Here is a 13281-nt window from a genome sequence, read left to right on the forward strand (position 1 = left end):
CCCTGTTCAGTTCTGCGCTGCCCCTGAGAACCCCGCTGTCTGCCTCTGCTTCTGAAACCCATCAGGAATACAGAGAAAGACTGTGAGAGTTGACTCGGTCCAACCTCCACAGTCACCCGAAGACACAAAGCGGCGCCTTCAAGGTCCCACCACTACGTAACGATAGTGCCCAGCTCCCCAGCTCCCATTGCCAGATTAGAGCTGTTTCCACGCAACACTCCCAACGACTCCTTCCCCCCCAGAGAAACAGGAGCTTTCTAGTGGAGGCAACGCTTTTCCTACTCCCAGCCCCACCTACCGCCTGGTCATTATCCCAGGCAATTGTCCGGAGGCAAGGCCCACAAGAATTTGTTGGAGGTGGTGGGGAGACTCTACCTCCGAATTGCCTCACTCCTCCAGGGCCAAGAGCCTCCAGGCTGGATATCAGGGCCAAGGGTGCAGCTCTAAAGAAGGGACTCATCAAGATGGGCAGACAAAAGGGACTCTGCCCTCGAGGGGGGGTGGCTCTCCCGCCCCCCCCGCCCCGCCTCCCGCCTCTCCAAAGGCCTCTGATACTGGGACTGGAGTGAATCAGGGGGCTCCCGGGCTCCGAGGGGTTAACCCGCGCGGGGCCGCACGTGACGTGGATGGTTCTAGCATTAAGTCAGAACGCGGCCCCCTCCCCTGTCCCCCGCCCCCCGCGGCGCGCGCCGCTCCCGGGGGCTCCGCGCCCCCGCGCCCAGGTCCCTCCCCCTTGGCGGGCGCTCACAGGCCGCGCGGGCAGCGCGAGCCCCCGAGCTCCGGCGGCCTGTGCGCCCTGAGCCGGCATGGACCCCGAGCGCTGCGCGCCTTTCGGCGTGGGGCCCGAGTCCGGCCCCTACGCGGCCGCCGGAGACGAGCCTCCTGGCCCGCAGAGAACCCCGGCCGCCGCGCCTCACCTGCACCCCGCGCCACCCCGCGGCCCGCGGCTGACCCGCTTTCCGGCCTGCGGGCCCCTGGAGCCCTACCTTCCGGAGCCGGCCAAGCCGCCCGCCAAGTACCTGCAGGACCTCGGGCCCGGCCCGGCGCTCAACGGCGGCCACTTCTACGAGGGCCCCGCGGAAGGTAACGCGCGGCGCGGGGCGTAGCACGCAGCCCGGACTCGCTCCCCCTCTTCCCTCCCCGGGCCCGCCGGGGCCTCCCCGCTTCCCTCTCCCGCTCGCCTATTTCTTAACTTTTTACCCCTCTCGCCCCCGCCGCGGCTCCCTCTGCAGCCGGACCCGCGCGGGTCCAGGCCAGGCGAAAGCCAGCTCCGTGCGGGAGCCAGAGACACCCGTGCCTCTGGCGGCGGGAAAGGGGGTCGGGAGATCGAGAGAGAGTGGAGCAGCGACGGCCCGGGGCCCACTCGGGCCCAAAAGCGGCCGGAACCGGGAAGAGAGATCGCGCGTGGCCGGAGTCGGGCTGGAACTGCCACCGACCCCGAAGCCCCGACCGGGCCCACGGCCCGGGCGCCACACAGAATTTGGCGGGGAGAGGAGCGCGGATGCGGGGAGAGGAGCGCGGCTTTTGTGTCTGGTGCCCGCTAAGGGCTCTGAGGCGGGGCCCCGACCTGCAGTGGCCAAGCCGGACTCAACCGAGGGCTGCGGCCTGGCCTCCCCGGGAAGGGCGCTGCCTCCTGCGCCTTAGGCGCTCGGGGCAGTGGCCGCGGCTGCTCCCGCAGTGCCGGGGCCATTCTCAATACGGAATAACTGTGTTCTTATTTCCCAGACTAACCTGGCCTCCCCGTCGTTATGCACGGCGATGGCCGCCCTTCTCGCAGTCCTGGCTTCCTCGCGCCGGATTGTCACCGCGGGCCGCCGGGAGCGGGCCTAACCCCCTGAGCGCCGACGGCTCGCGTAGGCCAGTTGGACCGCGCCGTCTCCCACGAACGCGCCTGGACGCCGGGGCCTGGCGCGCGGGTCCGCCACCCGGCCGCCGCCCACTGCCCTGGCCGAGCTGCGGCAGTGTGGGCGCCAGCCTCGTTTTTGCTGCCACATCCCGCAGCTTAGGCCCAGAGCTGGATCCTCCGAGAGCCGCCCCGCAGGCGCCTCGCGGGCCTCCGTGGAGTGGCCAGGCAGCTCCCGCCTTCGCGCAGCCGGGGCGGTGGGAATGTGTAGGAGAGGCCAGGGAGGTGTGTGGGGGTCAGCGGAGGAAATGAGCGAGTCTACGGAGCTTCGTGTCTGTGCCATTTGAAAGAGGCTCTCCTGATAAAAACCACAGTTGGGACTTAATGAGAAGCAGTTGGCCTGGCTCCTCTGATCCCAGCCAGACGGCGGCGGCCGCGCAGCGCCGTGAGCACCGCCGGGGACAGGTACCCGGGCTGCCTCCGCGCGCGCGCCGCGTCAGACAGGACCCACCCCGCGGGTCCGCGTCCCTGCTGGACGCAAAGGACCCTGCACGGACCGCCAGGGCGCCGGGACCGCGACAGTCTCAGATGCCGAGCCAACCGCGCAGAGCGCTGGAGTCCAATGAGCGGTGCGGAGGAACCCGGCGACGGCGAGGGTGTCAACAACGAAATGTGTGGAAAGAAAAGCAAAGCGTTTGTAAACAACAACCGAAAAGAAGGGAAAGGAAATTGGACAAAACCACAGAGAAGAGAGGCGAGAAGGAGAGGTGAAAGGCCGTCGGCGTGCCGGGCAGAACGGAAAGGAATGAAGAACGAACGGGAGGGAAAAAGGCAAGCGGAGGATCGGAGGATCGAACGAAGCGGGTAAATGGAGAGGGGAGAAACGGACGAAGAGGGAAGCAGCAGCCGAAACGAAAGAAAAAAGGGACCTCCTGAACGAGCAGAAAATAGCCAAATGGGAACGAGTGGGAGAAGGCAATCCAACGATTGAGTTGAGCGGAGGACAGACCGAACGAAAAGCAGGCGCGGCGGGTGCGAGCCGAGCCCGGGTAGAGACCCCGGCCGCGGCCGGCGTCCCCCGTGCTCTGGCCGGAACTCGGCGGGCGGGCGGGCGGCCTGCGTCCCCCCGGCGGAGCTGGGCTGCTAGGGAGGGACGGCCCTGGGGACTCTGGCCGCGCAGTCGGCTTCGTGGGGAATGTTGGTCAAAGGGGGAAGCCGCCGAATGCCCGGCTTTTAAAATAACGAGCTCCGAGCGTTTCCAGTTCAGACCAGTGAGCGCGCAGCTGCGCCCCATCTGCAGCACGATGCCTCCGAGGCCGGGCAGTTGCGCGCCCAGGAGCCTGGCGCACCGCGCTTCTCTCCAGCCCTGGGCCGCCCTTTGCCGAGAGCGCCTTTCCCCGGTCTGGACCCCGGTCGCGTCCTGGAGGTGTCAGCCACCCTCGCGCCCTCCGCGCTTGGCTCCCAGAGGGCCAGAGAATTGCCCGGCCTTTTCTTCCGGCTCTGCCGGGGGCCGTCCAGTCTGTCCCCTAGCTTTGCAATTCGCTGGCCGCCTAAGAGGCACTGAGCCGGATAACCGGGAGGGCGGCGCTCCCTGGGCCGGCCCCAAACCTCGGGGAGTGTCCCAAGTCGTCGGTCCCGCTGAAGCTTCTAGGCCAAGGCTGGAGCTTTCAGGGAGAGAAGCAAGGCCCCGCTGATGGTTTACACAGGGCGTGTATTTCCACACCGGCTTCAGAGCTGCGCAAGCCCAGGCTGTAGGGTCGTTTGGGAAAGGCCGGAGCCTGCCTGCAGAGAAAGGTGAAAAGACGAATGGATGGTTCTGCGGTGTCAGTGAACGCCATCCGTGGGGGACACTGGGGATCCCCGTAGGCAGGCAGCCCAAACGGTGCCATTCCCGAGCTGCCTCTACTTCAAGGCCGTGGGAGTAGGGGCTGTGACGGCCCCTGGGTGGGGGAGTGCACTGGGCATGGAAGCGGAGTCAGGAACTCCACTTGTCCTGACTCCTGGACAGACTGGTGCTGTGGTTCTGTGGTTGTGCAGGCCATGGACGCCCCGGTGCTGAGCTCCAGGCTTCCAGTCTCCAACATAATAAGCCCTACCTCCTCAGTCACCTGGTGTCCCCAGCAGGTGCAGGTAACTGCCATAGAGAGCCGGTGCACAGCTTCACCACGCTCTGAGCCTTACAGCGCATCCTTCCCCTGACAAGCTTAGGTTCCCACTGCTGGCTTCTGTTTCTGCCCTGCCTTTCCTTGATCGCTGCCCTCCATTTATCCCACCTCCATCTCTAGTCTCTTCTGGGCTTTGCTCCTTGGGAGGCTGCTTGGTTCTGTGAGGGGGATGCTGCCCTCACCCTGGAGTCCTCCAGGCAGATGGAGAGGCTTCAGGGCAATGGCCAAGAAGAGGGGAGATGTTCTCTGGTCCCCTGAGAGGGCTGGAGAATGGGCAGGCATGGGTGACCAGCAGGTTTGGCCCACCCCCCCACCTTTTTTTGTGCCCAAGGCAAATGGAAATTCCTGAGCCAGTGATTAAATTCAAGCCAGACCCTGAATCCACTGCACCCAGCCAGGGATCAAACCTGTGCCTCGGCAGCACCCCAAGCTGCTGCAGAGATGACGTTAGATCCTTAACCAACTATGCCACAGTGGGAACTCTGTCTAGGCTTGGCCCTTTTTTGGATAGCTCTTCTGAGAAGGCCTGCTGCATCTTCACCCCTTACCCTGGTAGCTGTGTGGCTTTAGGTCAGAAAGGCAAGTTCCAGAACTGCAGATCTGGTCACTTCCTCTGGACGGACACTGAGGGCAGCTGAGCAGACCCTGGAGCTGTGACAAGCTGTCTACAGTGACATCAGTGCTTCTCTGACCCCATTTGTGAGCCACCCATGCCCTTTTCTGCCTGGAGTCCAGCAGGACCTTCCTCTGAATCCAAGATACCAAGACCCCTCCCCCTCAGGCCTGCTCCATGTGCAGTGTCCCCTCCAGTCTCACTGATCATTTAAAATTGTCTGCGTCCACGTCCATTGAGTCCTCCTACCTAAGGTCCTACCCAGTGGAACTAAGCCTAGAACTCAAATGTCCTGGCCAGGCACAGAAGTCAGGGACTGACACCTTTTGACTCCTGTGCTCCCCCCGCCCCCCTGGGTTACGACAGAGGCCTGGCATCCAGGCTGTCACTGTTCACGGACCCAACCTCCAGGACACACTCCTGAAGCTGAGCTCATTTCACAGCCTAGGTGGTCCTGGGAGGTCGCCAACCACCTTCCAGCTGAGGGGACCCTGCCCAGCCTGTTCTCCGTGGTGCAGAAGGGAATGCACCGGACCCAGAACCCCAGAGCCATCTCTCTGTCCCATCCTCCTGCCCCCACCCCACACCAAGTCCTGGGAAAGAAACTGCCTCTTGGTGCCAGCTTACTGGGCCTCCTGGGGGCCAGGCCCCTGCTGGGGATGGGCCTGGGGCCAGGGAAGGGGCTGTGTGAGTCAGTGGGGCGTCTTTGTGGCGTCGCTCCTGCCATCCCAGAGGACTGTTGAGAAGAGATTTCATGACGACGCTGCTGGGGGTCCCCGCCAGAGGGAGAGGGCGGGGTGATCAGGGTGACCTATTTTTCCCCATGTCCCCATCCGTCGTGGCGGAGCTGCACCAAGCTTTGTGAGCGAGGGTGAGCAGGCTGCGTGGGGGAGCCGGCCGAAACTCCCAGGGAGGGAGGGGGCTGACAGCGACCAGGGTGATGGGCTGTGGGCTGTGCTGCGTCCACACTGTCCCCCACCTCCTGTCTCTGAGCACAGCCTGTCTCATGCTTTCAACTGCTGGAGAGCTGAAGTCCTTGCCTAGACATCAACACTTTGGAGGAATCGGACAACCCTCTTGAAGGTTCTTTGCCCCATCTTGCCCTTCAGACTCCAGGGCAGGGGGATTTGACACCGTCCTGAGACTTGGGGTTCAGAGAATAAGGCACAGCCAGATCAGCCAAAGGTGGTTTGAGTGTCCTTGTCCCTGTCCGGCCCTGGGGCAGGGGCATGGGCACCAAGGCCTACAGCATTAGGGGCAAGGAGGCATTTCCTGGCAGGGGCAGGGCGATGCCAACCACCCCATTCCCAGCCCTATGCTGGGCCCTGCCATGGCACCAATCCTGGCACCTCCACACCCTGTGGGAAGCACCACCACAGAGCACTTCCCCGAAACAAACCCTCCAGCAGATCCGCCCAGACCACAGAGCGATGGTCCCCCAGGGCCCCCTCCCCAGTTGGAGGCTCGGCAGGCAGGCCTGCGAATGCCAGGCGAATGCCAGGCGTCCTTGGAGGGTGGCTGCTGGGAGGACGGAGGGAAAAGGAAGGGGGAGGCGGGGACTGAAGCATCAAGATTCTTCCCCCTCCCTTCAGTCCACCCACAAAACCCCCGTTCGCTTTCCATCCTCCTTTCTGTGTTTTCCATTGCAGCTGAAGAGAAGGCCTCCAAAGCTGCCAGCTTCCCCCAGCTGCCCTTGGACTGCCGCGGGGGCCCCAGAGACGGGCCCTCTAACTTGCCGGGCTCCCCAGGGCCCTGCCTGGCCAGCCTGCGTGTCCCTCTGTCCCCGGGACTCCCTGACTCCATGGAGTTGGCCAAGAACAAGAGCAAGAAGCGCCGTAACCGCACGACGTTCAGCACGTTCCAGCTGGAGGAGCTGGAGAAAGTCTTCCAGAAAACCCACTACCCTGATGTGTATGCCCGGGAACAGCTGGCTCTGCGCACGGACCTAACCGAGGCCCGGGTACAGGTGAGGGCATTGCAGCCTCGACCATCCAGACCGTGAGCCAGGCCACGGAAGGGCTGGGAGAGGTGGACACCGGCCCTCCTGGGCTCCCTCCACACCGGGCTCTGCTGCAGCCACTGGCCTGTGGCCCGGGTGGAGGCTGCTGCACGGGATGGGGTGACAGCCTCCTGGAGACCTGTGTGGGAGTCCCACCTCTGCCACTTCCTAGCTGACCAGGCCATTTGGGGCCTGTCATTGAATCTCTTTGTCTTGGTTTCCCAGTTAGGAGAAAAGAATGATAATACCACCTACTGTCTCTGACAGTCACAGATGTGACAGCATTTTGGGAGCAGTGGGATGCTAAAGACGTCTCAGAGCTGCTTCCAAGGAGCTGCCCAGAACGGAGAGGGTCCCTGCAGGGGGCTCAGGATCAGTGATGCTCAAATCCATCCTGAGCCAGTGACCTCGGGCCTGCCAACTCCCAGATTGTGGCTGGGAGAGCCTGGCCAGGAGCCCCTGCCCACAACAAACTCCCTCCCCACAAAGATCAGGCCCCGGGGCTTCCTGGATGGGGCTGCCACCAGCGTCACTAGGGTGGAGCCCAGCCTGTATGGATGGGGTGGGAGGATGCGGGGATGCTGGGAAAGGGAGAGAAGGGAATCCAGATCCAAGACGTGCTGGAAGTGAGAGAGAGCAGGACCCAGAGCAGGCGGCAGGCGGAGACGGCAAAAGAGGCTTCAGAGAGAGTCTGGCCCAGGAGGAAGCTGGCCATTGCGTCCCTGCTCTGAACCAGCTTGATACGAAGCGGCTGCCTGATGCCAAGCAGGAAGCACGGGAGAGGGGCTGGGTTTGGGCTTCTCGGCAAAGGTGAGGAGGTGACCCCTAAGCAGAAAGGCATCCCTCTCTGGGCAGAGGAGACTCAGTAGAGGCCCCTCTGGAGGCTGTGAGGGCACTGGGGCAGGGCCCGCTTTGGCGGAATATGGGGCCCAGCATCCCATCTATCAGGAGACCAGCTGCAGCCCGGCAGAGAAGGACCTATAGCTGGATTCAGCATAGGACCAGAGGGGCACGGGCGGTTCCCCCTTTTCTGCCGGCTCTTCTTGCTTCCATATTCCTACCAGCTGGCACCCACAGCAGACCTCCAGGACTGTGTGCCTGGGCTTCTCAGGGCCTGGGGCCATTCAAGGCAACCCCAGGTCACCTAGGCCACAGAAGCCCAGGTGTTGCATCTCCAGACAGCCCAGCAAGCTTCTGGGGGAGGCGTCTGAGTAGCTGCCCCTATGGAACCGCTTTGGGGAAGCAGAGCACACTTCCCCCACTGCTCTTCTAGGCTTTTCAATCCTGAAAGGGTAGAGGAGTGGCCACAAGCACCCCCCACCCAACCCCGGTCTAGTCCAGAAGCTTCCCGGATGATTGAGGCCAAGCGTAGGGATGCTTGACAGGAATGTGACACCACCCAGATACCTTGTGCCCTCTGGGAGGGACAGTGCAGGGGGCAGGTTCAGGGCTCAGAGGGGAGAGAGGGTGATGACAGGGACGAATTCCCAGGCAATAATCAGCAGCTCTAGGCTCTTCCATCTGCCTGCAGCGGGTGGAGAGGAGAGAAAGGCGAGCCAGGTAGCCGCCCTTCCCCAGCCGTTAGGCGTTGGGACCAGCTGGGCTTAACTGTCAGGCCTGAGCTGTCTGCAGGAGAGGGGCCTGGAGTGTGGGACTAGGGTGAGGTTACACACACACACACACACACTGTCAGGCCTGAGCTGTCTGCAGGAGAGGGGCCTGGAGTGTGGGACTAGGGTGAGGTTACACACACACACACACACACACACACACACTGTCAGGCCTGAGCTGTCTGCAGGAGAGGGGCCTGGAGTGTGGGACTAGGGTGAGGTTACACACACACACACACACACACACACACACACACACACCCTTCTTTGTTGTGGCTCCCAGCTGAAGAGAGCAGGAGGATTTGTTGTTTGGTTTGGTTTTGGCCAGTGCCCGATATATAAAAGTTTATTACATGCCAGAAATACAAAACATGGGCACCAGCCACATAGGGCACAGAGCAGACGACAGGACTCTCCCAGATATGGGCACGGCACACAGATATGCCACCGCTGCCTGCCCAGAGCTCACAAGGGAATGGGAAAGACAGATTCCAAAACAGATCACGGTAACAGGATGTGGGAAATGCAATGAGCATGATGCTGAGAAGCCCAGTGGAGGCTGCCCAGCTCACCTGTGTGTGTGTGTGTGTGTGTGTGTGTGTGTGTAGTGGGATGAAGCGGGGAGCAGAGGCAGGGAAAACCTGGGCAAAGGCAGAGAAGAGCAGGGTAGCAGTGTTTCCAGGGCAAGCTGGGGTGGGAGGCAGCTAGGAGGGATTAAGTGCTGTTGCCTGGAAGGAGATGAGGCTGTGGAGAGGGCCAGGGATCAGTGCCAAGGGGCACTGTTAAGGAGCTGGACTCTAGACTGAGGTCTCCAGGGAGCCACTGAGGATTTAAGCAGGACCAGGACCTCATCAGAAGTATCTTTTTAAGATTTCTTGGATGCAGTGAGGTGGGTACGTTGGGAAAGGAGATGAGGCAGGGGGCTAGAAACCCAATGCATGCACGCTGGTACACCCAGGAAGTGCCCAGGGCCTCTGAGGCCACAGGCCTCAGTGACACCCTTACCAGGCACAGCCAGGCTGGAGAACCAGAGTGAGTCAGTCCAGGGAGTGGGGGAGGGCCCACAGGGCCAATAAACCTGCTCTGGGCTTGGGCCTCCCAGGCTCTCCTCCCTGGCCCTGAGAACGATGTGAATTTATAAGTTCCTGCAACGCAAGATCCTCCAGCCTGGAGCCAACTCCCTCCCCCGCTGCCCCCCAGGAAGACACAACCATCACCTCTCCCCCCAGTGGGTTCCATGCCTCGTGGTTGCTTTATCACACCCTCAACCTCTCCCAACCTGCCCTCAGGTCTGGTTTCAGAACCGCAGAGCCAAGTGGCGGAAGCGCGAGCGTTATGGGAAGATCCAGGAGGGACGGAACCCCTTCACGTCTGCCTATGACATCTCCGTGCTGCCTCGAACCGACAGCCATCCCCAGGTGAGAGCCCACGCTGCCCAGGGCCCGGGCCCGCCCGGTCCATGGGGAAGCCCGCAGAGTATGAGCTCGGGCCCCTGGGAGACCTGGAGCAGCGTCAGGGCTCCATGGGGTTGTGGAGAAATCACTTCTTCCTCTGCAAGACGGGCTCTGAGCAGTCTCAGGAGTGATGTGTGCAGAGCAGCTGGTACAGAGGAATCACTGAAGGAAATCTCATTTTGAGAAGCAGTGGTAGGGGCCTTCTGAGATGCCTGTAAGTGCTGGGGGTAGGAGGGGACAGTTTCCAGACTCGGATCAAGTGATGATTTCTTGCCAAGTTTCTGGAGCCCTAAGGGCAAGAGGGAGCCCCTAGGTAAGGGAGGTGGCCTCTGAGGCTCCTCATTCATGGGCTTTATTTTTCTCTTTTCAGCTGCAGAATGCGCTGTGGCCCAGTCCAGGGTCTGGGAGCCCCGGGGGCCCCTGCCTCGTGTCTCCAGAGGGCATCCCCTCCCCGTGCATGTCCCCATACCCCCACTCGCATGGGAACGTGGCTGGCTTCATGGGGGTGCCGGCCTCTCCCGGAGCCCCCCCGAGCATCTACTCCATCCACAGCTTTTCCCCTGCCCTAGGGGCCCACAGCTTTGAGCCCTCCCCAGATGGCGACTATAAGTCTCCAAGCCTCATCTCACTCAGGGTGAAGCCCAAGGAGCCGCCCAACCTGCTGAACTGGACCACGTGATCTGTCGCGTGGAACCGCACTTCGAGCTGCCCAACCCCACTTCCGTTCCCGGCTGCTCCCACCCCACCCCGGCCTGGATGCCAGAGAGGACACACCTCTGCTCCAAGTCCCAGATGGCTCCTGGAGGCCCTGCCAGAGCACTGGGACCCTCAGGCTTCCAGAGGGAAGAAGCTACGGAGTCTTTTAGAATAAGGTGGGGCTGCCCAGGTGAGAGGGGGCTTCAAAACAGGTAGGACGCCTCCTACCACACACTGGGCCTTCTCACCCAAACTCTGGGCTGGAGGGAAGAAGATGCTGCCCTGCTTTCTTCAGACTGGGTCTGACTCTGTCATCCTTCCAGCTGACACCGCTTAACTGGCTCCTCATTCTGGGAGAGCAGGAAAATAGGAGGAAGGAGACACAGGCTGAACTAGGAGCTCCTTGCCACTTAGGGGAAAGCAGAGTCTAGACGGCCAAGGGCCGGCCTCACTTCCCCCTCCCACCACAAGGGGGCGCACATCCAGTGTCTGTGCGGACAAGCCCTGGAAACTGGAGGTCCAGGTGTGAGACCCCCTTCTCCCCTTCTCTGCCATTTCTACTCCTGGACTGTGCCCCTTCCCACAACATGTTCTGGAGTCCCCTTCCCCTCCAAGGGGCAGAAATCCACCAGAAACCACCCAATATTTGGATTCTCTTCCATGGGATCAGGCCAGAGCTATGCCATGGAAACCATAGGCTCCCTTGGTTCACTTATTGGATGTTGGAAAGAATAAAACAGATTTCCACGGACTCAGCCCCTGAGTTTCCAACCCCCACTTTTGTAAAGATACTTTTGTCAGAACTGTGCTGCCCAGCATAGAAATAAAAGTGGCAGTATTTTTTATACCAGGTGACTGTGTACTTAAGGTGGCTCTGGGGCTGCTCTTCCGCCCAGGGTCCCAGCAGGGATCCCAGAAGCTAAGGGAAGAGGGGCCTGTGGCCAGAACAGGAAGCCCATGTGTAACATGCCTGGCTGTGTCACCTGCCTGGAGGGTCCCTGTGGCTTCAGCTGGCACAGGGAGGCGGAGAGAAAGGCCTGGCTCTAGGGCTGCTGGGCCCATCTGGAAGGGAAAATGGGGGGTAGGAAGGGGAGTGAGAACGCTGAGATAGACTTGTGGCTGAACTGACACTGGGCTGGGGGGGCGGGGAGACAGAATGGAAGTCTGGGGAGCCCACTGCGGGCTCTGAGCTCCCCTGGGCCGGGACCCCGGAGAAGTGGGGGTGGAGCCGCTCCCTGCTCGCAGACGCCCCAGGAACACGTCTGAGCTGTAGGGCAGAGACGAAAGCCAGGACTCTTTCTTGTGGTTTCAGAGTATTACCCATTCTATCCTTCATCCCCGCTTTCGGCCTTATCTTCCTGCAAGGCAGGAAAAAAGCAGGCCTGGCCCTCCCACCCTCCCAGTAAACACAACCACATTGCTCAGAGCGGCCCAGCCTCAGCTCGCAGCCCAGCTCCCCTACCCTGGGCCTCCTCCTCCAGGCACAGAGAAACCCAAGCACACGAAGACACCAGGGCCGCGCTGGTTCCCAAGGAGGGCGCGAGTCCCCCATCAGATCAGACGTGCCAGCCACGACCGTCACCGCAACAAGGCTCAGGCACACCCTGGAGGAAACCAGTGTCTTTCTCCTCTTCCCTCCCCTTCATCTGAGGGCCTGGCTCCTGGCGATTTCTCTCCTCTCTGTCCTGATGCTGGCTCTGAGGTCCAGCCCCGTGTCCATCGGGAAAGGAAGGGTCTGGGCGGTAGGGAGAGGCGGCCGCAGCCACCGCTGATCAGCAGAACCACCTTCACCCAGCTGGTTGATGACGGACTGGGGAGCGGCCTGCGCTTCGAATTCCAGGGCTAAGACCACGGCGCTGAAAGTTCCTTCACCCAAGGAGTGGCCAGCGAAATTCTGGACTTTGTCTCACAACAGTTAGATAGATGGCAGAGAGAAAGATTCGTTTGTTCTACAGATTTTGAGCCCACCTGTGCCAGGCCTTGTGTTGGGTGCCAGAGACAGAGCAACGGTCAGGAAGCCACGATTCCCTCGGGCTCCCAGCTGAGAAAGAGGGAAGAGGAAAGGATCCGTGAAAGTGAAGGACGCAGAAGCGGGGAAGAGACAGACCAGAGAAGAAAACGAGGCTGAGCCCGAGATCCAGCAGCAAGGCTGGGAGAGGGCGCAGAGGCCGGAGCGGGCCCTGTGCGGGTGGGGGAGGCCCTGGCGGGGAGGGCACCGGGAGGCCAGAGACCAGCTACTGGCTCCCATCCAGGGGCATCTGCCCACAGCTCATATTTTTCTTTCCAGTGACAGCTAAACGAAGAGAAAGCTAACTTTACAACCGCCACTTCACACATAATGAATATGAATGGGCATCCCGGAGCCGTTCTGGGATTATCTGTGAGTTGATGGGTCCTCCCCCTGACGGGGCCATCCCAGCCGGCCTGTCCCCTGGCTGGGACTCGGCAGCCCTTCCACCTGCTTCCCATTAGCCGTCCTCCATCCTCCCCTCCTCCTCCACACCCTAGGCGTCTCACCCCTAAGACCCGGTCCCCAGGTCTCCAGATGCCCCTGCCCCCAGCCTAGGCCCTGTGGAAAAGAAAGTAGCCGCACCTGGCATCTCGAGAGAGGCGCGAGGCTCGGTCTCCCCTTGCTAAGGCTCCTTTCTGCTCCGTGAGGCCCATCCAGAGAAGCCCTAAATCTTGGTCCTACCAGGGGCACAGGCACCAGGGCCAGCGAGGCGGGCCCAAGCCAGTATGTGCTTCAGGCCAGGCTCCCAGCCTTAGTCCAGCACCAGGAAATGCTTCTCATTAGAGGCACTCAATCTTCATCCCCTCCTCCCGCAGCCATTTACACATCAACCTGAATTACAACCCCAAAGTGCAGACCCTCTGCAGCCCCAGACAGGAACAGAGCCCAGC

General features: G+C 61.6%; 1 protein-coding gene and 1 long non-coding RNA gene across 2 annotated transcripts in view; one reads left to right on the forward strand and one right to left on the reverse strand.

Moving 5' to 3' along the window:
• The window catches only part of LOC106510199, a 45173-nt gene extending 38922 nt beyond the window's left edge, over positions 1-6251 (reverse strand). The window contains exon 1 of the long non-coding RNA XR_002343514.1: positions 1732-6251. This is a non-coding gene — a long non-coding RNA (uncharacterized LOC106510199). The remainder of the gene's footprint in view (positions 1-1731) is intronic.
• On the forward strand, positions 746-11697 carry ALX3 (ALX homeobox 3). Its single transcript, XM_021090054.1, has 4 exons — positions 746-1083; positions 6271-6587; positions 9520-9648; positions 10055-11697. Exons 1-4 carry the CDS (start codon positions 807-809, stop codon positions 10361-10363), a joined length of 1032 nt encoding a protein of 343 aa, XP_020945713.1. The 5' UTR covers positions 746-806; the 3' UTR covers positions 10364-11697.

Source organism: Sus scrofa, chromosome 4 (genome assembly GCF_000003025.6).
Source record: "Sus scrofa isolate TJ Tabasco breed Duroc chromosome 4, Sscrofa11.1, whole genome shotgun sequence".
Taxonomy (NCBI): Eukaryota; Metazoa; Chordata; class Mammalia; order Artiodactyla; family Suidae; genus Sus; species Sus scrofa.